This window comes from Mustelus asterias, chromosome 21, assembly GCF_964213995.1.
Source record: "Mustelus asterias chromosome 21, sMusAst1.hap1.1, whole genome shotgun sequence".
In the NCBI taxonomy this organism is placed as follows: Eukaryota; Metazoa; Chordata; class Chondrichthyes; order Carcharhiniformes; family Triakidae; genus Mustelus; species Mustelus asterias.
The window spans coordinates 47,884,136-47,910,472 of NC_135821.1; the positions used below are offsets into that span (position 1 = coordinate 47,884,136).

At 45.7% G+C, this 26,337-nt stretch overlaps 1 protein-coding gene across 1 annotated transcript in view; it reads left to right on the forward strand.

Moving 5' to 3' along the window:
• The window catches only part of LOC144509242 (transmembrane protein 35B-like), a 64,577-nt gene that overhangs the window by 36,899 nt on the left and 1,341 nt on the right, over positions 1–26,337 (forward strand). Inside the window, exon 3 of the mRNA XM_078237804.1 lies at positions 25,746–26,206. Coding sequence (XP_078093930.1) covers positions 25,746–25,876 — 131 coding nt within the window. The 3' untranslated portion in view covers positions 25,877–26,206. The remainder of the gene's footprint in view (positions 1–25,745; positions 26,207–26,337) is intronic.

Below are 26,337 nucleotides of genomic sequence, written 5' to 3' on the forward strand. Positions count from 1 at the left end.
TATGATGCCATTTTGACAACTCAATTCAGTCTTGTGGATAAAGAACAGTTTCAGTTCTTTGGAAATTGGCTCATTTACCCATTCTATAAATATTTTGTATCTCTCTTTGGACAGGTCTGGATCTCAAATGATCCAGTTCCTGATCTGCTTCACTGAGACTGGTAATGTGTCTAAAAAACTTAATGCCATAATGATTTTTTTGTGGTACTGGAATACTTGTGAGACTGCCTTGCAAGAGCATCAGCATTCGCTATACGTGTTCCAGGTCGGGGCTTGAAAGTATATTCATAGGAGGACAGAATTAATGCCCATTGTTAAATTCTTGCCGAGGTGATTGGCGGGATGGCCTTGTCCTCTTTGAAGAGACTCGGAGCAAGTTTGTGGTCAGAAATGATGGCAAAATGTCAACCATGTAAGTACTGGTGGGGTTTCTTGATGCCAGAGACTATTGATAATCCCTCTTTCTTGATTTGTAAGTAGCCTTTTTCGGCCTCTGAGGGGGGTCGTGGCACATACTCTATTGGCCTTCCAGAGCCATCACCCATCTCATGGGAAAACACCGCATCAACACGATACAACGAGGCACCAATATCAGTACTTTAGATGGGTCAAAGTTTACTAACAGGTTTGAGGAAAGCAGCAATTGCTTTAGTCTGTTGAAAGCCCTCCTGATATGGAGATGCCGGTGTTGGACTGGCGTAAACACAGTTAGAAGTCTCTCAACACCAGGTTAAAGTCCAACAGGTTTATTTGGTAGCAAAAGCCACTAGCTTTCGGAGCGCTGCTCCTTCATCAGGTAAGTAGGAGTTCTGTTCACAAACAGGGCATATAAGACACAAACTCAATTTACAAAATAATGGTTGGAATGCGAGTCTTTACAGGTAATCAAGTCTTAAAGGTACAGACAATGTGAGTGGAGAGAGGGTTAAGCACAGGTTAAAGAGATGCGTATTGTCTCCAGCCAGGACAGTTAGTGAGATTTTGCAAGCCCAGGCAAGTCGTGGGGGTTACAGATAGTGTGACATGAACCCAAGATCCCGGTTGAGGCTGTCCTCATGTGTGCAGAACTTGGCTATCAGTCTCTGCTCAGCGACTCTGCGTTGTCGTGGTGTCGTGAAGGTCGCCTTGGAGAACGCTTACCCGAAGATCAGAGGCCGAATGCCCGTGACCGCTGAAGTGTTCCCCAGCATTCTCTTCCCCATCGCCATAACCTCACACACTTCCTACAGCTAATCCACCTACCCTACACATTTTTGGACTGGGAGGAAACCGGAGCACTCGGAGGAAACCCACGCAGACACGGGGAGAATGTGCAAACTCCACACAGACAGTCACCCAAGTCGGGAATCGAACCCGGGTCCCTGGCGCTGTGAGACAGCAGTGCTAACCACTGTACAGCCCCCAGAAGCCATAGTAGCAGACTCTCCAGTGTCCTTTGGAATATTGCACATGCTGAGGACGCACCCAAAAGGCAGGCACATGCAACAGGCCTTTGTGTGTGTTTATCATTGACGTACCCCCAGGAAGCGTCATTTAATTCAAGTTGTTGGTACACGTGACTCATATCCAGCTTTGTGTAAGATTGACCATTAGTCAGCTTTGCATACAGGTCTTCAATTCTTGGGATTGGATATTTATCCTGCTTCACGGCCTGATTAAAACTTAGCTTAAAATACTGTGAATGAGGATGGTGTTGTCTGATTTCAATAGGGGGTCTTTCGGTGCTGTCCATTCGGAGAACGGAACTGGCTGGATAATGTCTAGTTCTTCCGACCTGTTTATCTCAGTATCCACTTTCTCTCGTCAGGCACAGTATACCACTCTTGCCTTAAAGAATCAGACAGTCGCCTCTGGATTCACACAAATCTCAGTTTATAGCCCTTTGATTTTGCCTGATTCATCACAGATGATTGTCTGATTCATCATATTTTCTTATCGGTTTGCACTTTCCCGCACTTGAAAAACCCTGCCCAATTCAACGTGATTTTCTTAAGCCAGTCACAACCGAGAAAGCTTGGTGCTTCACCCGTCACTATCACTGGGAACTGGGTAGGCTGATGTCCAGAGCTTATAAGTACCATTGAGGTGCCTTTCATTTTTATTGCTTCTCCAGTATAAATCTTCAACTTGGCAGAACTGCTCTTCAAGTTCATTGGTTGGACACGGTCTCTTAGGTGATGAAATGTGTGCTTGCCCATCACAGTGGCTGATGCCCCTGGATCCACTTCCATCTTAAGAGGCCCTCCATTTACAGAGAGTGTTACAGTAATAAAATCTATCTTGCCTGTTTTAGATTAAACAGAGAGTGAATACGGGAACCACTAGTGCTAGGTCCCTTCCACCTAATGTCTACCTGTAACATCTTGGTTAATCGATTACTCGGTGATCTTGACTTAGCTCTGCACTGCTTTTTCAAGTGTCCTCATCTGCGACAATAAAAACATTTGGGGCGGAATTTTCCTGTCCTGCCTGCCATGGGCATCGTAGCGGGCGGGACATGGACCATGCAAAGGTCTGTTGACCACGGGCGGGATTTTCCGGTCTTGGGGCGAGCGCGGCCGGAAAATCCCGCCCTCCGTCTCCTTAAACCGACATGATTTAGCAGCGTGCTTACCTCCACAACGGTCACATTCCATTTTAAGCATCGCTGATTGCCTAATCTGTGCCGCCTTATTTTGTTGGTGGCTGAATTTTGTTCCTACTTGGTGGCTGCTACGGCGGTTTTGGGTGGATGCAGGTTCCTCATTGTGAGACTAAGAATAAAGGTATAGGTCTGAGCTCCACAAACACTGAGGAGAATTACTTTGCATTTCACTTCCTCCCATATTTTGTTAGCTTGGAAATGATACCCACATTCTGGTTGTGGCGTCTACACCACATTTATGTCTGTCCTCCATAACCCTGGACTTCCTTGTCAAACAATATTCTGATATATTAGAGGTTGAATATATTAATGTACCAGCCTCCACTGCTCACTAGAGAAGAGAACTCCACGAGGTTCTAAAATTAAAAAAATATCTTCTCATTTTAAATGGGAGACCCCTCATTCTAAAATTCATAGAATCATACAGTGCAGAAGGAAGCTATTCAGCCCATCGAGCCTGCACTGACAACGATCCCGCCCAGGCCCTATCCTTGTAACCCCATATATTTACCCTGCTAATCCTCCTGACACTAAGGGGCAATTTAGCTTGGCCAATCCACCCAACTCGCACAACTTTGGACTGTGGGAGGAAGCCGGAGCAAACCCACGTAGACACGGGGAGAACCTGCAAACTCCGCAGAGACAGTGACCCAAGCCAGGAATCGAACCCGGGTCCCTGGCGCTGTGAAGCAGCAGTGCTAATCACTATGCCACCGTGCCACCTAGTTCTAGACTCCCCCGCAGGGGAAAAGATTCTCTCCGCATCCAACGTCAAATCCCCTCAGGATCTTGTATGTTTCAATAAGATCACCTCCCATTCGTCTAAATTCCAATGGATGATGGCCCAACCAGCTCAGTATCTCCTTGGAAGATGACCCCTTCATCCCAGGAAGCAGTCGAATGAACCTTCTCTGAACTGCTTCGACTGCAGTCATATCCTTTCTGAAGTAAGAAGACCAAAGTTATGCACAATGTCTTGGATGTGATCTTCCTATGGCCTGTACAGCTGCAGCAACACTTGCCTAGTTTTATACTTGATTCCCCTTGCAATAAATACCAACATTCCATCGCTTGCTGTACCTGTATACTAACCTCTTGTGATTTATGTAGCAGGACACCCAGGTTACTCTGCACTATAGAGTTCTGTGGTGTCTTTCTATTTAAATAATTCACTGATTTAAAAAAAAATTCTTCCTGCCAAAGTGGGCAAGTCTACATTTTCCAACATTATGCTCCATCTGCCAAATCCTTTTCCACAACTTAACCTATCTGAATCACTTTGCAAATTATTTATGTCCTCTAAGCAACTTACTTTCCTACCCGTCTTTGTGTCGTCAGTAAATTTAGCAGCAATACATTCGGTCCCTTCATCCAAGTCATGGATATCGATTGTAAATCGTTGAAGCTAAGGCACTCATTCCTGTAACACTCCATTAGTTACAGCTAGCCAACCTGAAAGTGGCCCATCTATCCCTGTTAGCTAACTAATCTTCTATACATGCTAATATCTGTTCCCTACACCATGAGTGTAATAATTTTAAGGGTGGCACGGTGGCACAGTGGTTAGCACTGCTGCCTCACAGCGCCAGGGACCCAGGTTCGATTCCTGACTTGGGTCACCGTCTGTGTGGAGTTTGCACGTTCTCTCCGTGTCTGCGTGGGTTTCCTCCTGGTGCTCCGGTTTCCTCCCACACTGTAAAGATGCATGCGTTACGTTGATTGGCCATGCTAAATTGCCCCTTAGTGTCAGGGGGACTAGCTAGGGTCAATGTGTGGGGTTTTGGGAATAGGGCCAGGTTGGGATTGTGGTTGGTGCAGACTTGATGGGCCGAACGGCCTCCTTCTGCACTGTAGGATTCTACGATTCTAACCTTTGATGTGGCATCTTATGAAATGCTTTTTGGAAATCTAAGTAAACCATATCCATAGGTTTATCCACCTTGCTTGTTACTTCCTCAACCGCACTATACAAACACAATTTCCCCTTTACAAAACCTGATTGTATTATTATTTTTGAAATGTCCTGTTCCAACTCCTTATTAATGGATTCAAGCATTTTCCCTATGATTGTTGTGAAGCTAACTGGCCTATAGTTTCTTATTTTAGGCGCAGTGTTGTCTTTTTGAGTGCATCAGGACATTGAAACTAAAGTCACTGCAAAAAAAAATCTCCAAAATGGAACACTGAAAAAAATGGGGAAGTGGTGCTTTTTTCCAGTAATGGATTCTTGTAGTGGAGGAAGCTCTTGTGATGCAGTGGGTGGCATCCTCACATCTGAGCCAGCAGCTCTGGATTTGAGTCCCATTACAGTCGGCTTGGTGAGCCAGGAAGGTGCGGTCAAAACACAGCGAAACAGGTTGAGTACCAACCTGCAAAACCCTTCCAACAGATGCCAGCAGGAAGCAGTAAGATTGGGAGAGATCCCTGGTCAGCATGTGATGGAGAGAACACTGGAGCCTCAACCACCACCATCCATAGCTCCAGAGCACAGCATGCGTGTAAAAAAAAGAGTGCATGTTGCTGCAGTAACCCAGACTCCCTGAATGAACTGTAACACTTCATCAGTTGAAGAGGAGTGCAAAATAATTATCCCCTTGCTGCTGAAACGAGTAAAGAGTGTTGACTGTCTAAAAGGGACCACGGACTGTTCGTGCAAACCTCTGGTGACAGCGTGTGTGACGGTTTTCAGTTGAACCACAGGATAACAGTTAGCCCAGTTCGCTCTGTGCTGTGCTTCCTGTGAGAAATGCTATAGTCTGAGTGGCTTCTGATGATGCTGCAATTGTATACCACACACTTAGATCCTGAAAGCGTAGATAGACACCCACCCACACTCACTGTACTGCACTTAACTTGCAGTGCCCCATAGTTGACCTGTAGCAATAGTTCTTAAAAATCTTGTGTACGTCTTGAAGTTTGAGCACCCACCCACTTGGCCAGGCCTGTCTGGTATGAAAATAGCCTGTCTGCTGGTGAGGAAATAGATATCAGTACTGCACTGTGGCTATATTGCTGCTTCACTGTCTGCTCTCTGTCTCTTCAGTGTTGGTCATGCCTCAGTGGTCACACCCCCACCTCTGAGCCATCACCCCTGGTTCAAGTCCCACTCTAGAGTACACTGTGAGGGGGTGCTGCACTGTTGGAGGTGCCATCTTCCAGATGAGGGCCAGAATTCTACCGCAGCTCAGAACGGAATTCTCCGTTGGCCTCGGGCGGGATTTTACGATCTTGCCCGAGCGAAGTCGTAAAATCCCGCCCGAGATGTTAAACCAAGCTGCTCTCTTGAGCGGGCATAAATGATAGCACGGCTTTTTCGAAGAAGAGAAGGGCAATTCTCCACACTGTCCTGTCCAATATTTACCCATCAACCTACTTCACTAAAGAATAATAATGCTTTCTTTTTCCCTTTCTATCATCACTATATACTTCTAGTGATTGGCAACAGGGCCTTCATGAACTGCATGGTATTAAATCTTTAATCTAATCCCACCCTTGCCCTCTTTAGGAAGCTGACTCGCATTTCTTTTTGGCCAGTCACATAAACTAAATTAAACTCTGGGGCAAATCAAGAAGGGAGCTGCTCAAAACAAAAGACGAAGCAGAAAGGAAATCTAAAACATTAAAATGTGATTAAGGGGGTTGATTACACAGCCCTGTCTCTGTGGTGGGCACGGAAGGCCTCGACGGTTCCCTCGGATGCTGCATGCTCCCTCTCTTGGGACACCCGGCACGGCTGCAAATATAGCCGCGGTAGAGGGGCAGACAGTTGGGCTGGATGACCCCCTCGGTTGCCTGCTACCTGGACCTGTTTATAGCTTGTTTGGCTAGCCCAGGAGCAGGTTCACGAGGAGTTCCTCCACCTTCCCTGCCCTTCTCTGCACCAGGTGAGGACGCTGACTCGCACTGGTGTACAATTCTGTGCAGCCCTCTGAGTCTTTTCCCAAGGGACATTCTTCATTTGTAAGGCTGGAGGATATCAATCAGGGACAGAAGCCTTGGTCACCACACTATCAGAAGGATGCGGAAACTTTGGACAGAGCACAAAGAAGGTTTATCAGGATGTTGCCTGGTCTTGAGTGTTGGCTATGAGGAGAGATTGAATAAACTAGGATTGTTTTCACTGGAAAGACGGAGGCTGAGGGGAGACCTGATCGAGGTTTACACAATTATGAGAAGCATAGACAGGGTGGATAGTCGGAGGCTTTTTTCCAGGGTGGAAGTGTCAGTTACAAGGGGGCACAGGTTCAAGGTGAGAGGGAAAGTTTAAGGGAGATGTGCAGGGTTTTTCACACAGAGAGAGGTGTGTGCTTGGAACGTGCTGCCAGAGGACGTGGTGGAAACAGGCACGCTAGCAACAATTAAGGAGCATCTGGATGAATAAGGAGGGAATAAAGGAGTTTCTTTTTAGTTTAGCTAGGGCATCGTGATCAGCACAGGCTTGGAGGGCCGAAGGACCTGTTCCTGAGCTGTACTTTCTTTGTTCAATGAAGCCATTTGTAGGGTGTGTCAGAGATCTGAAAACTAAACCCAGTTTTGGATTAAACCAGGAATATTTTTACTTCCACACTCGGGCATTGCATTAACCAACTGAACCATCAAAGGAGCTACATTGCAAGGCATTGACTTCATGATAACAGATGGTGCTCAAAAGGAAAGCATTCTAGCAGGCCAACTTCTTTGGTTCCTGAATGTCAGAAAAATCAATTTCTGGAGTCGCTGGCTGGCCAGCATTTATAGTCCATCCCTATTGACCTTGAGAAAGTGCTGGTGAAGTACCTTCTTGAAATGCTGGATTCAACCGAGTGGATTGCTAGGTCATTTCAGAGGGCAGTTGAAAGTCAACCACATTGCTGTGGCTCTGGAGTCACATGTAGGCCAGAGGACGGCAGATTTCCTTCCCTAAAGGACATTAGTGAAGTAGATGGTTTTTTCCGACAATCGACAATGGTTTCATGGTCATCAGATTCTTAATTCCAGATATTTTTTATTCAAATTCCACCAGCAGCCACAGCGGGAATCGAACACGAGAACATTAGCTGAGTTTCTGGATTAATTGTCTGTGGAGGGCGAAACCGATTAATCCAGAAACTAGATTTATAGTCTAATGATAATACCACTAGGCCAGCGCCTCCCCCTGTTGAAGACAGAATCGAGTGTTGTCATAGGTCCTTTACTGGGAGTGGTAGTTTGAGAGATTGGAGTTAGTGAAAAAGCTTATCGATACAATAGTGAAGCTGGTTGTCTGAGGTATGATTTTCTTATTGGATATCTGTTTTAATAACTTAAATAAACCCAGTGAACAAAACGGGCATCAGCATGGTGGCACAGTGCCAGGGACTCGGGTTCAATTCCGGTCTCGGGTGACTGTGCGGAGTTTGCACATTCTCCTCATGTCTGCGTGGGTTTCCTCTGGGTGCTCTGGTTTCCTCCCACAGTCCAAAGATGTGCGGGTTAGGTGGATTGGCCATGCTAAATTGCCCCTTAATGTTAGCAGGGTAAATACATGGGGTTATGGGCGGAATAAGGATTGGGTGGAATTGTTGTTGGTGCAGGCTCGATGGGTTGAATGATAGAATCCCTACAGTACAGAAAGAGGCCATTCGGCCCATCGTGTCTGCACCGACCACATTCCCACCCAGGCCCTACCCCCATATCCCTACATATTTTACCCACTAATCTCTCTAACCTACGCATCTCAGGGCACTAAGGGGCAATTTTAGCATGGCCAATCAACCTAAGCCGCACATCTTTTGGACTGTGGGAGGAAACCGGAGCACCCGGAGGAAACCCACGCAGACACGAGGAGAATGTGCAAACTCCACACAGACAGTGACCCAAGCCGGGAATCGAACCCAGGTCCCTGGAGCTGTGAAGCAGCAGTGCTAACCACTGTGCTACCGTGCCGCCCGGATTGAATGGCCTCCTTCTGCACCGTAGGGATATTCTATTCTATTCTGATTAAAACCGGATAAGATTCATGAGACCAGATACACAATCAAATGACGTAAATCAAGCAATCCTCCATCCACTCTACATTTAAGGTGGAAAATGATTTAACATTTGTGAAGGGGAAAGCTGATGAGGTGATGAAGAATTTCAACAGGTTGCTTATCACTGATTTTGTGAAATAAAATGTAAGCTGCTGGTTTTATTTACTGTGAGTAGGAAATTGCTGTTTACTTTGCCGATTCCAAGTATTCTCGTAACCTGCCAGTGCCGGAGGCTGGGGAAATGAAAGTTTTTTAATTGTGGTTTTTGTTGTTGAAAAGATCTGCAAGTTTTAAAGCAGTTCTCATCACTGAAGTAAAAACCCAGCTTAAATGGAAAGTACATGAGGGATGTAACACTTGTGTGTCTTGCCTCACCAAAATTGCAGAGGTGAGTGGATCATTCTGGAAACACGCAGTCTGTACCCGCTGAGAAATGCCCATATGTGCGTAAATGGAATATCTGCACCAAAAGGCTGGGTGGCTGATCCATCAGTGCTGACAGCCCCTTTAGTTCCTTGCCCCAATTTCCTGAGCTTGAATGGGTGAATATTTAGTTAAACGGAGCCTGATCCTGACCTGAAAAATAGAAAGTTAGGAAATGCTCAGCAGGTCGGGCAGCAACGGTGGAGAGATAAACCATGACCAGAATTCTCCGATCATTCCAGCAGGTGGAATTCTCTGGTCACGCCGGTGGTGCACCCCCTGCCGCGGGTTACCCAGCGTCATGGGGTGAGTTCAGTGGCAATTCCCATTGACAGTGGCGGGACCAGAAGATCCCGTGAACTGCACGCCACCTCCCGCCACTGGGAAAAGTGCTGAGGGGGGGGCCAGAGAATCATCGCCCCACAGTTTCAGGTCCGTGACCTTTCATTCAGTTCTGACAAAGGTCACCGACCTGGAACCTTAATCGGTTTCTCCCTCCACGGATGCTGAAGTTTATTTCCAGTTTCCAGGACCTGCAATATTTTGCTTTTGTACCACTGACCCCAATTTCTGCCCGGCAACACTTCCTAGTCAGGACAGGGAATAATGGCTGATTTATTTCCCCCATCCACCCAATTTCGATATACTGACTGCCAATTAGTGTCCTTGCCACCAACCTGGCAGAGAACTCACCCATGTATTGGGTAACTAAGTTTTATGTGTTTTAAACAGTACATATTGACCTTAATATAAAGAACCTCAACATGACGTTCGTTGGTAGTGACACAGAAGCTAAAATTCCCCTTTTCTCCCACCATAACTTACTCTGGAAGGGTTAGCATTGGCAGCTGGCACATTGAACAAATGAAGCTCGCCAACCTTCACAAGGCACTGAGGGGGGAGGGGGGGTGTGTGTGTGCGGTAAACACCAAGGAGACCCAGCCTTGCAAACCATCTGGAACTCTGAAGAATTAAATAAGAGTTCCATAGATTGATGCATTGAGTGGATGTCGATGGGAGCATGGGTCAAGGATCTGGACAATCACCCTATGGCCCAAAGAGTGTGAAGGAGGTTGAAGATTTGTTTGATCCGTACATATGAGGTGTGCTCTTACATGACGCTGACAAAGAAAGAGAGAGAAAGCTGTCAGGCTCCTGCTGCTGCAGGCACCCTCAACAAATTCCTCCCCCCCGCAATCGCGGGGTCCGCGGATGGTCGCAGGCCCCACACTGCCTAAAATGCAGCCCCCACCGCCCAGACCGATTGCGCCCCCCCACCCGCAACGATCGCAATGCACAGTAGGCCGCCCCCCACCTCCCCCAATCTGATCGCCTGCAGTGGTAGAGGGCCCCACTCCCCCAATCCGATCACAGGCAAAGGCGCAGCGGCCCCCCCAACCCCTCCAATTAGGTTGCCCCTTCAGGCCCCACCCCCATGGGCCCACTATAAACCCCTCCCCTAAAGGCCCTGCTCCCATATGCCCCCCCCGCCCCATAGGCCCTGCCCCCAGTACTGCCCAGTGGGCAGTGCCAAGGTGCCCAGTGGGCATTACCGTGGTGTCAGGCTGACAGTGCCAAAGTGCCAGGCTGGCACTGCCCAAGGGGCACCCCCCATTGCTCTCAGCCTCCCCGGGTGGCCTCAATGGCCTCCAGTTCTACCGGTGAGGCAAACACGAATGCTCCCCGTTCATGGAATTTGCTCATTTCCGGTGAGAGGCTGACCTCACTGGGAATCCAGCTCTCGTAAGGTGGCGAGAGCCGTGAAATCGGGCGTGATCCTGATTTCTCGGCTCTCGCGCAATTTTACCGTCTCGCTCCGCCCATCGTTCAGCAGGGTGAGCTGGTAAAATCCTGGCCAATGACTGATGTGATGCTGAGGAGTTTCGGAGCAACACTGTTTTACACCTTACCTTGATTCTGAGACAATACCACCTCCAACACCACCTTCCGCAAGGCCACTTACAACAAAAACCGCTTGTGTTCCTCACCACACATCTCCTTCCATGTAAACCCTGGGAAATAAACTCTCCTCTAAGTTACTTAGCACTGCTTTTGCAAAGTTCTAACTACCATAATAATTGATGGGCTCAAGCAAACCCCACCTTAAGTAAAGTAAAGTTTATTTATTAGTCACAAGTAAGGCTTACATTAACACTGCAATGAAGTTACTGTGACATGCCCCTAGTTGCCACACTCCAGCACCTGTTCGCGTCAATGCACCTAACCAGCACATCTTTCAGAATGTGGGAGGAAACCGGAGCACCCGGAGGAAACCCATGCAGACACGGGGAGAACGTGCAAACTCCACACAGATAATGACCCAAGCTGGGAATCGAACCCGGGTCCCTGGCGCTGTAAAGCAGCAGTGCTAACCACTGTGCCAATGTTCCACCTACACTTTCTTTGCATTAAAACCTTAGCTCTCTTTCAGCCTTAGCATTCGACTTGGTATAACCCCTATCTAAAATCTCTATAGTGCAGTCTTATTTCTCCTATCTCCCCTCAGACCCTCGCTGAGTTCATCTTGTCCATGAAACCTCACAACCACATTCTGCTTATCAAATCTACTCTGACTTTCTTGACAGAGCATCTTACCCAGGCCCTAATGCCGTATTTACTATGCTAATCCACCTAACCTACACATTTTTGGACACTAAGGGGCAATTTAGCACGGCCAATCCACTTAATCAGCACATTTTTGGACTGTGGGAGGAAACTGGAGCACCCGGAGGAAACCCACGCAGACTCGGGGGGAGCATGCATACTCCCCACATTCACCCGAGGTTACAATCAAACCCGGATCCCTGGCACTGTGAGGCAGCAGTGCTAACCATTGTGCCACCATGCTGCCCCACCTATTTTTACTGTCTAAATTCAAGGGGCTTAAATGAGTGTATCCAGTGCATAACAGGTTCAACCATCCATAGCAAGATCTGACTAGGCTACATCAAGCACTACTAGACCTTTCTGCCAAACTTGCTTGGTACTCCAAAATTACCCTGGAAAATAAAGGTATTGTAATGTCCAGCTCTTTTTCTGTGCCAGCAGCTGTGTCCTTAACTGCCTTGCATCTTCCAACCTTGCTCTCAACTACAAGAAGCATATGGACTTTCTTGTCACCAACATTCAAATTACCATCCATTCAGTTCCCTTCAGTGTGTTACTCTCTTCCCTTTAGCCCGTTAAGTTACTCTCTCTCAAGGTTGCCTCTGCCCTGCCCTGAAGCTGCATTGTTCTCTCATTTCTCCCCTCTCCCCTCAGACCCTCACTGAGTTCATCTTGTCCATGAAATCTTACAACCCCATTCCAGCTAAATTGTTGATCGCCCAGTTTTGCCTCCTGGCCCCTGACTGGTCTACTCCAGTTCACCTACTGCTGCAACAGGTCCACAGCAGACACCATCTCCCTGGCCCTACACTCAACCCTGGAACACCGAGATGACAAAGACACCTATGTCAGACCCCTATTCATAGACTACAGCTCAGCCTTCAACACCCTCATTCCTACGAGACTCATCTCCAAACTTCGTGGCCTGGGGCTCGGCTCCTCCCTCTGCAACTGGATCCTAGATTTCCTAACCCACAGACCGCAGTCAGTAAGGATAGGCAACAACACCTCCTCCACGGTGCTCCGCAAGGTTATGTCCTCAGCCCCCTATTATACTTATGCACCTTTGACTGTGACCAAATTCCCCTCCAACTCGATTTTCAAGTTTGCTGATGACACCACCTTTGTGGGTTGGATCTCAAACAATGACAAGGCACAGTAGAGGAAAGAGATAGAGAAACTGGTAAATTGGTGCAACAACAATAATCTTTCCCTCAATATCAACGAAACGAAGGTTTTGACCCTCGATCTCAATACCATACTCCTACATTGACTTCAGGAAGCGTAGTGGAGGGCATGCCTCTGACTACATCAATAGGAACGAAGTAGAAATGGTCAAGAGTTTTTAGTGGTCCAGATCACCAACTACCTGGTCCCTCCATGCTGACACTATAGTTAAGAGAGTCCACCAACTTTCTACTTTGTCAGGAGATTAAGGAAATTTCGCATATCCACTACGACTCTCACCAATTTCTACAGATGCACGATAGAAAGCATTCTTTCTGGTTGTATCACAGCTTGGTATGGCTCCTGCTCTGCCCAAGACCTCAAGAAACTACAAAGGGTGGTGAATGTAGCCGAGTCAAACCAGCCTCTGTCTACACTTCCCACTGCCTCGGCAAAGCAGCCAGTATAATTAAGATGCACCCCAGACATTCTCTCTTCCACCTTCTTACGTCGGGAAAAAGATACAAAAGTCTGAGGTCACATACCAACCGACTCAAGAACAGCTTCTTCCCTGCTGCCGTCAGACTTTTGAATGGACCTACCTTGCACTAAGTTGATCTTTCTCTACACCCTAGCTATGACTGTAACATTACATTCTGCACTCCCTCCTTCTCTATGAACGGTATGCTTTGTGTAGCACGCAAGAAACTACATTTCACTGTATACTAATACATGGGACAATAATAAATCAAGTCAAATCTGACCACTTTGATTCCTAGTTCCCCAGTGTCTCAAGTTTAAAACTCTCATTCCAATCCTGTCATGACTTCGTATTTCACTATCACTTATTTTTCAGACACTTTTTTCCTTCAACTCTAACCTCTTGAGCTCTGTATATAGTAACTAGGTGTGGCTTTTGCTACCAAATAAACCTGTTGGACTTTAACCTGGTGTTGTTAAACTTCTTACTGTGTTTACCCCAGTCCAACGCCGGCATCTCCACATTATAGCAACTAGGAGCAGGAGAAGGCCATTCGGCCCTTTGAGCCTGTTGCATCATTCAATATCATGGCTGACCCTTGATCTCAATACCATACTCCTACTTTCTCCACATACCCCTTGATGCCATTAAAATCTAAAAAAAATCTATCTCTTGAATATGTTTAGTGACACTTGGCCTCCACAGGGTTCTGTGGTAGAGAATTCAACAGGTTTGCCACCCTTTGAATGAAGAAATCTTTCCTCACCTCGGTCCTAAATGGTTACTCTGAATCCTACGCCTGTGTCCTCTGGTTCTGAATGCTTATACTGGCTGAATGCTGAATCTGAATCCTCTGGACCTGCAGAGTTTCACTGGCTGTCTTGTCTGGAGACAATACACATCTTTTTAACCTGTCTTGATGCTCTCTCCACTCCCATTGTTTTGTTTCTTAAAGACTGGATTAGTTGTAAGTATTCGCATTCCAACCATTATTCATGTAAATTGAGTCTGTGTCTTATAAGTTCTGTTTGTGAACAGAATTCCCACTCACCTGAAGAAGGGGCTCAGAGCCTCGAAAGCTTGTGTGGCTTTTGCTACCAAATAAACCTGTTGGACTTTAACCTGGTGTTGTTAAACTTCTTACTCTGAATGCTTCAACCAGGGAAAACAGTCTCCCTGCATCTAGTCTGTATCCCTTCACCCTACCATTGACAACTGTGTCTCCAATGTCTAGGCCTTAAGCCCTGGAACTCTCTGCTCTCAATCTGCCTCATATTCTTTCTGACCCTTCTTCAAACCAGTTGACCAAGCCTTTAGTCACCACAGAGCTTGTTTCAATTACCCTTTTACTTTTGACCATTATTTAAAAATGCATTGAAGCACTAAACAAGGTCCCTACCCATAAATATTATTAAGTGATATATTTTGTGTAACAGTTCCAGTTACCTGCGAAGGACTTACATGCAAAGCTGGCATAGTGGCACAGTGGTTAGCACTGCTGCCCCACAGCGCAGGGATCCGGGTTCGAATCCAGCCTCGGGTCACTGTCTGTGTGGAGTTTGCACATTCTCCCCGTGTCTGCGGTTTCCTCCCACAGTCCAAAGATGTACAGGTTAGGTGGATTGGCCATGCTAAATTGCCCCTTAGTGTTCCAAGATGTGTGGGTTAGGGGGATTAGTGGGGTAAATGCGTGGGGTTAAGGGAATGGTGCAGGGCTTGGGCCTGGGTAAGATGCTCCATCGGAGAGTTGGTGTGGACTCGATGGGTCGAATAGCCTCCTTCTGCAATGTAGAGACTTTCTCAGATTTTTATCGCTAATGACATTAGCTCAAATTTCACAGACAATTGGCAGAGTGCTGTGACTGTTCACCCTTGTCTCTAAAGAAAGAATAAAAGTTAGAACCTATCGTGCCGGGTTCAACTCTGGGACCTGACTGTCCAATAGTAACATCAGCTGGGATCACAACAAAAGAAGGAATGTGCATTTATATAGCATCTTTCTTTTTTTTTCATTTAGATTCTGGGCGGCATGCTGGCACAGTGTTTAGCACTGCTGCCTCACTGTGCCAGAGACCCGGGTTCAATTCCTGCCTTGGGTGACTGTGTGGAGTTTGAATGTTCTTGTAGTAAGGGCGTGGAATGCCCTGCCTGCAGCAGTAGTGGACTCGTGAGCATTCAAATGGTTATTGGATAAACATATGGATGATATTGGAATAGTGTAGATTAGAGGGGCTTTAGATTGGTTTCACTGGTCGACGCAACATCGAGGGCCGAAGGGCCTGTACTGCGCTGTAATGTTCCATGTTCTATGTTGTTCCCCACGTCTGCATGGGTTTCCTCTGGGTGCTCCAGTTTCCTTCCACAGTCCAAAGATGTGCAGGTTTGGTGAATTGGCCAGGCTAAATTGCCCCTTAGTTTCCCAAGATGTGTGGGTTAGGGGGATTAACGGGGTAAATATGTGGGGTTCCGGGGATAGGGCCTGGGTGGGAATCCTCTGTCGGAGAGTCAGTGCAGACCCGATGGGCAGAATGGCCTAGTTCTGCACTGTAGGGATTTAATGATTCTATTCTACAGTTCTGTGGAAGAACTTAAGTCCTTCACGACTAATAAGGTACATTTACAATGTATTCACAGTTGAGTGGGCAAAGACCGACAAAGGTGAACCGGGAAGTATCTTGTAAACAGCAGTGAGATGAATGACCAGTTTAATCTGTTTGGTGGTGCTGGTTAAGGTTGAGTAATTTGTTAGCTACTTGTAAAGTTTTGCTGAGTGATTATTGCAGTCGTGGCAAGATTGGCTTTTTTTTTATTGATGCCGTTCTGAATAACAGAATCATATTGCATAAAATTGTTTCTTTTATAAATCCGTGCACCAGTTAGCAGGTTATAAATAAATATTTAATAAGGTGGTTGTTTGTTACTTTATTGAACAAAGCTGATGATCCAGTTCAAAGTCGTCCACTCATAGAATTGCCTGCTGGCACCCAATAGAATAGATCAAAAGGGCGGCGGGATGTTGTTGGTATGATTTATGAGGTTGGGATTAGCTCTTCAAACTCTTCAACAGCAGCTTTTGACAAGATTTCAGAATCCAAACTAAATCCCTCGTCAGTTCAAAACTTATTTCAAATTCTCACTCTGCTGAAGCAAGTCTCCTGAGGTCCCGCTATCATAAGCATTAAGAGATGCGACTTCATCCCAAAGGGTGTCCCGCTGTCCTCAGATGGTTACCGAGTTCTGTCTGCTTGTTGTTTCAGTGCTAAATCACCCTCTGATTTTAACTAATTATTGCCTCTCCATATTTTTCATACTTCTCCCTGGTCGTTTCCTCAATGAAAATCCACTTTTCACCATTCTCATAAATCTAGCCTCTTATCTGGCGCTAGCTGTCTATATCTTGCATCTACAGTGAAAGAACGCAAGAAGTGTGAGGTATTCTGTGTGCAGGATGTAACCTGATTCTCGAAGGGGATCTCCAGACTCTACATGATTCTGATTTAATGCAGTGAGCGGTATCTTTGAAGCATTATTTCTCTATAATTTCATCTACACAGGAAAAGCAAGTGTCAGAATGACTCAGCCAGTGATGACTCTGGAAAGAGGGCTGGATGCCAAGTTTGTCACTAGAATCTGATGTTACTCTGCCCGTTTTACGGTACACCATGGCCTGTGTTCTTTTTTGAGGGGTTCAGTCGCATGCAGGATTTTTCATTATGCAACAGAAGACCTTTCTGCTTAAATTCCCATTAAAATAATATTTTGTGATTTTTTTTTGCCCTCTTTCCTAACATTTTTAAAAACACAGACAAGGAGGCAATGGCCTTTATTTATTAATGTCACAAGTAGGCTTACGTTAACACTGCAATGAAGTTACTGTGAAAATCCCCTAGTCGCCACACTCTGGCGCCTGTTCGGGTACACTGAGGGAGAATTTGGCACGGCCAATGCACCTAACCAGCACGTCTTTCAGACTGTGGGAGGAATTCGGAGCACCCGGAGGAAACCTATGCAGACACAGGGAGAACGTGCAAACTCCGCACAGACAGTGACCAAAGCCGGGAATCGAACCTAGGTCCCCGGTGCTGAGAGGCAGCAGTGCTAACCACTGTGTCCACTGTGCCGTCCTACAGTGCAGAAGCAGGTCATTCGGACCATACAGTCTGCACAGCCTCTCCAATAGAGCATCTTACCCAGACCTTATCCTGGTAACCCCACATATGTACCCTCTAATCCCCCAACCTACACACCTTGGGACACTAAAGGGCAATTTAGCATGGCCAGTGCATCTAACCCGCACATAGAGTCATAGAGGTTTACAGCATGGAAACAGGCCCTTCGGCCCAACTTGTCCATGCCGCCCTTTTTTTATTAAACCCCTAAGCTAATCCCAATTGCCCGCATTTGGCCCATAACCCTCTATACCCATCGTACCCATGTAACTATCTAAATGCTTTTTAAAAAACAAAATTGTACCCGCCTCTACTACTACCTCTGGCAACTTGTTACAGACACTCACCACCTTCTGTGTGAAAAAATTGCCCCTCTGGACACGTTTGTATCTCTCCCCTCTCACCTTAAATCTATGCCCTCTAGCTTTAGACTCCCCTACCTTTGGGAAAAGATATTGACTATCTAGCTGATCTGTGCCCCTCATTATTTTATAGACCTCTATAAGATCACCCCTCAGCCTCCTACGCTCCAGAGAAAAAAGTCCCAGTCTATCCAGCCTCTCCTTATAACTCAATCCATCAAGTCCCGATAGCATCCTAGTAAATATTTTCTGCACTCTTTCTAGTTTAATAATATCTTTTCTATAATAGGGTGACCAAAATTGCACACAGTATTCCAAGTGCGGCCTTACCAATGTCTTGTACAACTTCAACAAGACGTCCCAACTCCTGTATTCAATGTTCTGACCGATGAAACCAAGCATCTTTGGACTGTGGGAGGAAACTGGAGCACCCGGAGGAAACCCATGCAGACAGTGGTTAGCACTGCTGCCTCACCATGCCAGGGACCCGGGTTCAGTTCCTGGCTTGGGACACTGTCTGTGCGGCTGGGCCTTTTTTCGTGCAGTATATCTCTATGACTATGAGTCTGCACGTTCTCCCCGTGTCTACATGGATTTCCTCCTGGTGCTCCGGTTTCCTCCCACATTCGAAAAGCTTGCTGGTTAGGTGCATTAATCGTGCTAAATTCTCCCTCCGTGCACCAGAACAGCTGCCGGAGTGTGGCAACTAGGGGATTTTCACAGTAACTTCATTGCAGTAGTAAGGTAAGTTTACTTGTGACACTAAAATATAAACGTACAAACTCCACACAGTCACCCAAGACCAGAATCAAACCCTGGTCCCTGACGCTGTAAGGCAGTGCTAACCACTGTGCCACTGTGCTATGATCTAACTTTGGCACAAAGAATGAGTGTGGTAACAAGAAAGTTGTTAGACCTGTGGATTATCCCCAAACCATATGATCCCTACAGTACTGAAGGAGGCCATTTGGCCCATCGAGTCTACCGACCACAATCCACCCAGGTCCTATTCCCGTAACCCCACACATTTATACTGCTAATCCCTCTGACATTAGGGTCAATTTAGCATGGCCAATCAACATAACCTGCACATCTTTGGAGTGTTGTAGGAAACCCGCGCAGACATGGGCAGAAAGTGCAAACTCTACACAGACAGTGACCCGAGGCCGGATTTGAATCCGGGTCCCTGGCGCTGTGAGGCAGCAGTGCTAACCACTGTGCCACCGTGCTGCCCCATGAGCCAGAGAAGGAGAGAAAGCCTATAAACAAAACATTAAGCTTTTAAGATGTTGGGGTTTATTTTCAATGAATGGTCCTCCATGAGTTCCTGTGTTTAAAGTCGGAGTACTTTTCCAGTGAAAGCTGTGAGCTTTGGAAAAGGTAGACAGTAGTGTATTTAATTGTCTTTGTTTATGACTCTGCAGGTGAGCTGTATTCCTTCCTGACCCTAAACGAAGAACTTTATTTGTGCTTACCATCTGCCTGTACTCTTGGCTTACTGATGCTGCTCCTATATGTCTGGGAACAAGACAGAAAGAAACAGAAGAAAGAGTAACCAACTAGTTCAAGGCGTGAGGGACCAGTTTGGATCATGCATAGTGTCTGACCACCATAGAGAGAAAAGTAAAAGGAGAATATGTGCAACATGCCTACTGAAGGGGATTAATACATTGAGTTCAGAAGATTAGCTGGGAAAAAGCAGCTAGAAATGCAGGGATAGGTGGGGTGGGGGGTTGAAAGAGGCAAGGACATTCAGAATCTGAGTGTCTTAGCTTACAGTTTGACTGACAGGATTGAAATAACCAGATATAGGCACGTTTGATCTACAGTAAATCCAACTTTCAGTAGATATACTATTGTTTTTCTGTCAAACATTTTCAAATGATTTCCTGTCAATTATTTAACATGCAATGAACTTGGTAAGAATTTGAAAACTGGGAACAAGCAGAAGCATTTCTAGGCGCTATAAGGTTCTTGGGTATGATCTACTTTTTGCTTTTGTGTCATTTTTCTATGACTGGTGTCAGCCATGGCTCAGCGGGTAGACTCCTTCTGCGCCTTTGAGTCAGATGGTTGTGTTAATTGGCCCACATCAGAGATCTGTGTACAAGGCTGACATTTCAGTGCCCTACTGCGGGCATGCTGCACTGTCAGATTCGAGGCTGAACCAAAACCCTGTCTGTCCTCATAGGTGGACATAATAGATCCCATGGCACTGTTCGAAAGAAGAGCAGGGGAGTTCCCTTCACTGTCCCACTCAATATTACTCCCTCAGCCAACATCATTACAGGAGATTTTCCAGTCACTCTCATGATGCAGGTTGTGGGGGCTTTCTGTGCACAAATTGGCTACTGCATTTCCTACATCTCAACAGTGATTACCCTTAAAAAAATACTTCAACAGCTGCAAAGGTTATCCTGAGGTCAGGAAAAAGGCGCTATATAAACACAGGTTTGTTTTGTGTGTTGAAATGCCATTGCATTCATCAGACAGTTGATTATGTGGCCAGTTTGACACTGGGGGTGGGGGTGATGAAAGTGAGGAATGGCAGGGAGGGAGAATGGGGATATTTAAGTCTAAATGGAAGTTAACATACAGTTGGCTGCACTGTGCTGTGATGAGAAATCCTTGGGCTGTGTCAAGGTGGAGTGAACACATGTTTTACTGTAAACGTCCCACTTTGTGCAGTGGGCAAGAGGTTGTGAATGATGTTAATTTCAATACAGTTTTAATAATTGCAATGATATGTGTGTTTACAATTCACAACTAAGTCTTAATTGCCTGAACTGATTTTCCTGCCGCTTTGAGCCATGTTTCCAATGCTTGTTTCCTTTCCACTAAGACATGGAATACCTTCCTTATAGAGTTCAAACACTCTCATTGTAAAAGACAGTAACACCTCGCTTTCTACTCTAATGTGTTTTACTGATCTGTGGACTGACTTAAGTGGAATCACCTGTTTTATCCTTTCGTTCTGTAAAGGTCTTTTCATGCTGCATGCTGTGCTTACTGTATAATCCTGCATTTTAAAAAGCAAATAAAAAGATTGCATGAAAAATATAAAACATTGTAAACCTCTGAATGGAATTAATTCCCAGGAAAATTATAGCGATTTTGTTCTAATTTGTCTTTTTGCCCATCCTAATTATGACTTTGAATTTCTTAAGACTATTAGACAGACTAAGATTTTTTTGGCAGTCATTCACTAGAGGAGTAGCCTAGAGGGGGGATGAATTCTAGAAAAGCTTTTCATGTGGTTTCTGTGTTAATGAGGGTTCGGCAATGTGTGATGCCATGATGGTCATATTTCCGAGTGGAGGGGGGCGGTCCCGTATCGGAAGGGAAACCAATGATAATACAGGTCAACTTAGAGTGCTCTAGTAACCGAACGCTGTACCTGCACACTCCAGGTGAATGGCAAGTGGTTGTCTTCTCCATTGTACCATGGGAGAAGTGGCCTCTGAACTTAGTCATCTTCATCCCATTTCAAGAAGAGGACACATCCGGTAGAAATTTCCATCGCCCGTGCTTGGCAGCAATGAATTCCCTGCCTTTTTACTTGCATTTCATGGGGCTGATCAGCACCGAAGCAAATTTATACTTAAAACTGGGAGATGAATTCTTAAACAGGTCTGATTAGTTCTGATAATTGTGGTTGCAGTTCCAGCTGCCTTTATTGGCTCTTCTGTGTGCTAATTGTTGCAATGCATGGTAATGTGAATTCCTGAAAAATGACCAATTAAATAAAAGACTATTAGGTATTTTAAAGCCTGTGACACCCACAATTTTTATTTCATTTCAAGAGAACTATACACCGGTGGCAGAAGGGAACTGAGTTCAGTTTGGTTTTTTGAAGCATTTTTTGTTAACAGGAAAGGATATCCTCATAAACTGCTACATAAACTTGATGGCTTGGCTGAGAGCACAAAACAGCCATCAGCACAATCCTATTTCACCCCACTATCGTAGCCAGCATTTTTAATAAGTCTAGGGCTGATGTAGACAGCACAGGTTTTGTCTTGCGGATTATTGTGGCCTTTGTGGAATTTGATCATCTCTCGTTCTTCCTTCGACTAGTGAACCCCTCCCGCAGCTAAACAGGTTGATTATCAACCTGCAAATCTTTTCAATGTACCATCAAATCCTGGGTCTGGGACTCAAACCCAGAGCTTCTGGCTCAGAGGTAAGGACATTAGCCACTGTACCAATAGACCTCCCCAGACTGCCTGGATGGGGGCAGGGGGGGGTGGGGGGCGGGCGCTAAACTTAATGCTACCAAACATATGCCAGGTCCTGCAAACTTTTGTGAAAAAGTTGATGGAGAGTGTTTAGGTGCCAGAGACTTGACTAGTTTCCAAGTTCTGCTCCCTGCAAACCGGATGAAGTTCCACCTGACCTGAAATATCAAACATCACAAAGCAGGGATTGCTATTGGGGAATCATGTCTGCAGATCTATCCTTTTTTCTCCGTAATGAAGGTATATAATCAATTTAAAACTTAAAACTTATGTGTTTCTTTGGTTGTTGCTTATGAGATCTCTACCACTAACCTACGTATTTAAACTCACAAGATACTGATCTTTTGCGTAAAATATAGATGCAAGTCAATGATTTTACTTCCAACTGCATTTTCAGGGTTTCTTTACTTAGAGGAAGTAAGGGGCAGAATTCTCAACTGGCATCTATGGGGTGTAGATAATTAATAGGCTCTCCCAAAATGGGTGCCAAGAAATATGAGGAAGGCACATCTTCCCTTCTTAACTCTTTACATCTCCAACTTTACTTTCTTTTTCGGCTTCTATTGCCTTTGCTGAAGTTCATCGCATGTGTTTGGTGAGTCTGTATGAAGAAACATAGAAACATAGAAAAACTACAGCACAAAACAGGCCCTTCGGCCCCACAAGTTGTGCCGAACATATCCCTACCTTTTAGGCCTACCTATAACCCTCCATCCTATTAAGTCCCATGTACTCATCCAGGAGTCTCTTAAAAGACCCTATTGAGTTTGCCTCCACCACCACTGATGGCAGCCGATTCCCCTCGCCCACCACCCTCTGTGTGAAAAACTTCCCCCTAACATTTCCCTTTGTGACTTTGTGACCTTAGCCTTTTGCCAGTTTGAACTTGTGCCCAATGTCCTGATATCAAAGTTTACCTCGACATGGTCTTCCCTTTCCTGCATGATTCAGTTTTCCAACACTAGGGCCAGAACTTGTGCCAATTCTACGTGTCACCCTGGAGGACAGGGCTGAAGAAACCTTTGGAGATTCACCATCAACCCATTCTCCTTGCCACTGTCAATCATTTTGGGGTGGAAGTGACAGAATAGATCTACCAAAATGTGATGAGCATCATCAAAAGAAATGTAAGTTGGGAATATATAACATTCTAGATGATACGCAGCCTGTTATAAGCTCTGGGCGCTTACATTGATTCTTGATACTCAGGTTTGGTATGGAATGTGAAAATGGAATTTAAATTCAATGGGCTCGTAGGGAGTTGGATCAAATGTAGCAACCAAACAACAATTTAAAAGCAAATACACTATTCTACAGAGGACAGCTGCTCCCAATGCATTGTGGCAAACACACTGCAGTGATTTTCCTCTCTCCCTCAGCTCGGCCTCTCCGACTGAAGCAGGACTCCGACCAGGAACCTGTCAACATTAGTCAAATGACTCTGACCCCAGGTAATTGGTCAGTTTGGGTTAATCCACCAGGGTGGGTGGAACCCTGATCCATCCTCAGGGTGGCACGGTGGCACAGTGCTGCCTCACAGTACCAGGGACCAAGGTTTGATTCTGGCCTTGGGTGACAGTCTGCGTGGAGTTTGCACGTTAACAAAAGAACAAAGAAAATTACAGCAAAGAACAGGCCCTTCGGCCCTCCAAGCCTGCACCGACCATGCTGCCCAACTGAACTAAAACCCCCTACTCTTCCAGGGATCGTATCCCTCTATTCCCATCCTATTCATGTATTTGTCAAGACGCCCCTTAAATGTCACTATCATGTTTGCTTCCACTACCTCCTCCGGCAGCGAGTTCCAGGCATCCACCATCCTCTGTGTAAAAGACTTGCCTCGTACATCTCCTTTAAACCTTAAACCTATGCCCCCTAGTAATTGATTCTTCCACCCTGCCCCTCATAATCTTGTAGACTTCTATCAGGTCGCTCCGCAACCTCCGTCATTCCAGTGAGAACAAACCAAATTTCTCCAACCTCTCCTCATAGCTAATGCCCTCCACACCAAGCAACATCCTGGTAAATCTTTTCTGTACCCTTTCCAAAGCCTCCACATCCTTCTGGTAGTGTGGCGACCAGAATTGAACACTATATTCTAAGTACGGCCTAACTAAGGTTCTATAAAGCTGCAACATGACTTGCCAATTTTTAAACTCCATGCCCTGGCCGATGAAGGCAAGCATACTGAGTGCCTTCTTGACTACCGTCTCCACCTGCGTTGCCACTTTCAGTGACCCTGTGTATCTGTACACATAGATCCCTCTTAAGGGTTCTGCCCGTTCTCCCCGTGTCTGCGTGGGTTTCCTCCAGGTGTTCTGGTCTCCTCCCACTATCCAAAGATGTGCAGATTAGGTTGTTTGGCCATGGTAAATTGCTTCTTAGTGTCACGGGGATTAGCAGGGAAAATACATGGGGTTATGGGGATAGGGTGAGGTTGTTGTCAGTGCAGGCTCGATGGGCTGAATGACCCCCTTCTGCACTGTAGGGATTCTATGATTTGTCAGGATTCAACTTCCACAGTATGAACCTTCCCCTTGTGTATCATTGATCAGACCGAACATGGCTAGACCACTTAATCATTTCAACAGGACACCCTCCTATTTATACTTCGTAGAACATGTCTTTTATTTGGAAATCGCTGGGTGCAGTGTTTTTTGATCGAGAACTACTTGTTCTGAAGTCCCAAAAGTCCAATTCAAGGGACGTCATTTTTCAAAATGTATTTTCATCTTTAACAATACATAAAAGTTCATACTCTAAAAGGAAATTTGAAAGAGTAGTGAATGCCATACAACAGAAAGCTTCCTCAAGTTTAGGAGGTGTCTGTTTACAGGTGCTTTTGCCCTAATTCTCCTTCAACACATTGGGATTGTTAAACCCAACTATCAAGTGATGTCGGTGCTGCTCAAGTGTGAGTTGTCTTGGATTATCTCAGCTGCAGTACTATTTGACTTCGGGGCGGAAGAGGAAAATATCAACCAGGGTTCACACCCTGAGTGAATCTTACTGTAAAGTGCATGTGTTGTGTTGTCTTTCACACTTGTGTCGTCTGCGAACACTTACAGTTTGGGCATGAAGGATCACAGAGAGGTAACAGGAAAGTCGACCACACTCCGGCCTTTTGGCTAAGATCAAGTGTAGTATGGAGAGGATGCTGCACTTGGTTGAGGTCATTAGGTTACATTGAAGCTTCATATGTTTCATATGAAGCAATTTTTAAAAGCGGCATTTCGGCCTTTTGGCTAAGATGCAAATGAGCCCAAGTCTTGGAGGAGGAACCTCCCCCTTCTCCAATCAGCTTGGCTCATGTAGATCGGGCCCAGGACAGGGTGGTTTGGTCGCTTGCCCTGTCTTGTCAGCCTGGATCGGAAATGTCTCAACTTGTTGAGACTGAATTGGATTTGATTTGAATTGGAAAAGTATATAAAAAAAAGAAAGTCGACCACACTCCAGTATGAGTCGACACCTTCAAAAGAGAAGGAAAGCAAACTCTAGAAGCAAAATAATGCACACGGTTTTGTGTGTTGGAATTTTCCTTGGGCAAGCCACCATCCCTTGATTTAGGCTATTGAAATAGTTTCTGTCTGTTCAGGAGAAAGCTGTGAATGTTGTAAAAGGCAGAGACTAAAGTATTTAACTGCCTTTGTTTATGACTCTGCAGGTGCCATCTATTTTCTGCTGGTGTCGAAGAAGCCCCTTTACAAATGCATACCAGCGATTGTCTGCCTTGGCTTACTGCTGCTGCTTCTCTATGTGTGGCGAAGAGACAAAGAGAAACAGAAGGCAGAGTAACCAATTCGCTGCTCATCTTCAGATGCCGGGGACCTGTTTGGATCTTGTACAGTATCTGAATATTTTAAAAGTAAAAGGAAGGTCTGTCCAATGGGGATTAATACAATGCTTTGATCAAAATTCAGTCAGCTGGGAATAAGCAGGGAATATCGTCTATTGAATATTTAAGGGAATCATGAAGAGTTGAATAGCTTTCTTGTAATGCATGTGGCCGAGGGGTTAGGAACTGAAAGAGAAAGGGACACATAGCTGCTGAAAGCCTAAGTTTACATTTGAGAGGATTGGTGACACCAGATGTAGGCATCTCTGGTCTGTGCTTTATGTTATGATGTGGAGATGTCGGCGTTGGACTGGGGTAAGCACAGTAAGAAGTCTCACAACACCAGGTTAAAGTCCAACAGGTTTATTTGGTAGCAAATACCATAAGCTTTCGGAGCACAGCTAGAGTGTGCTTTATGTTA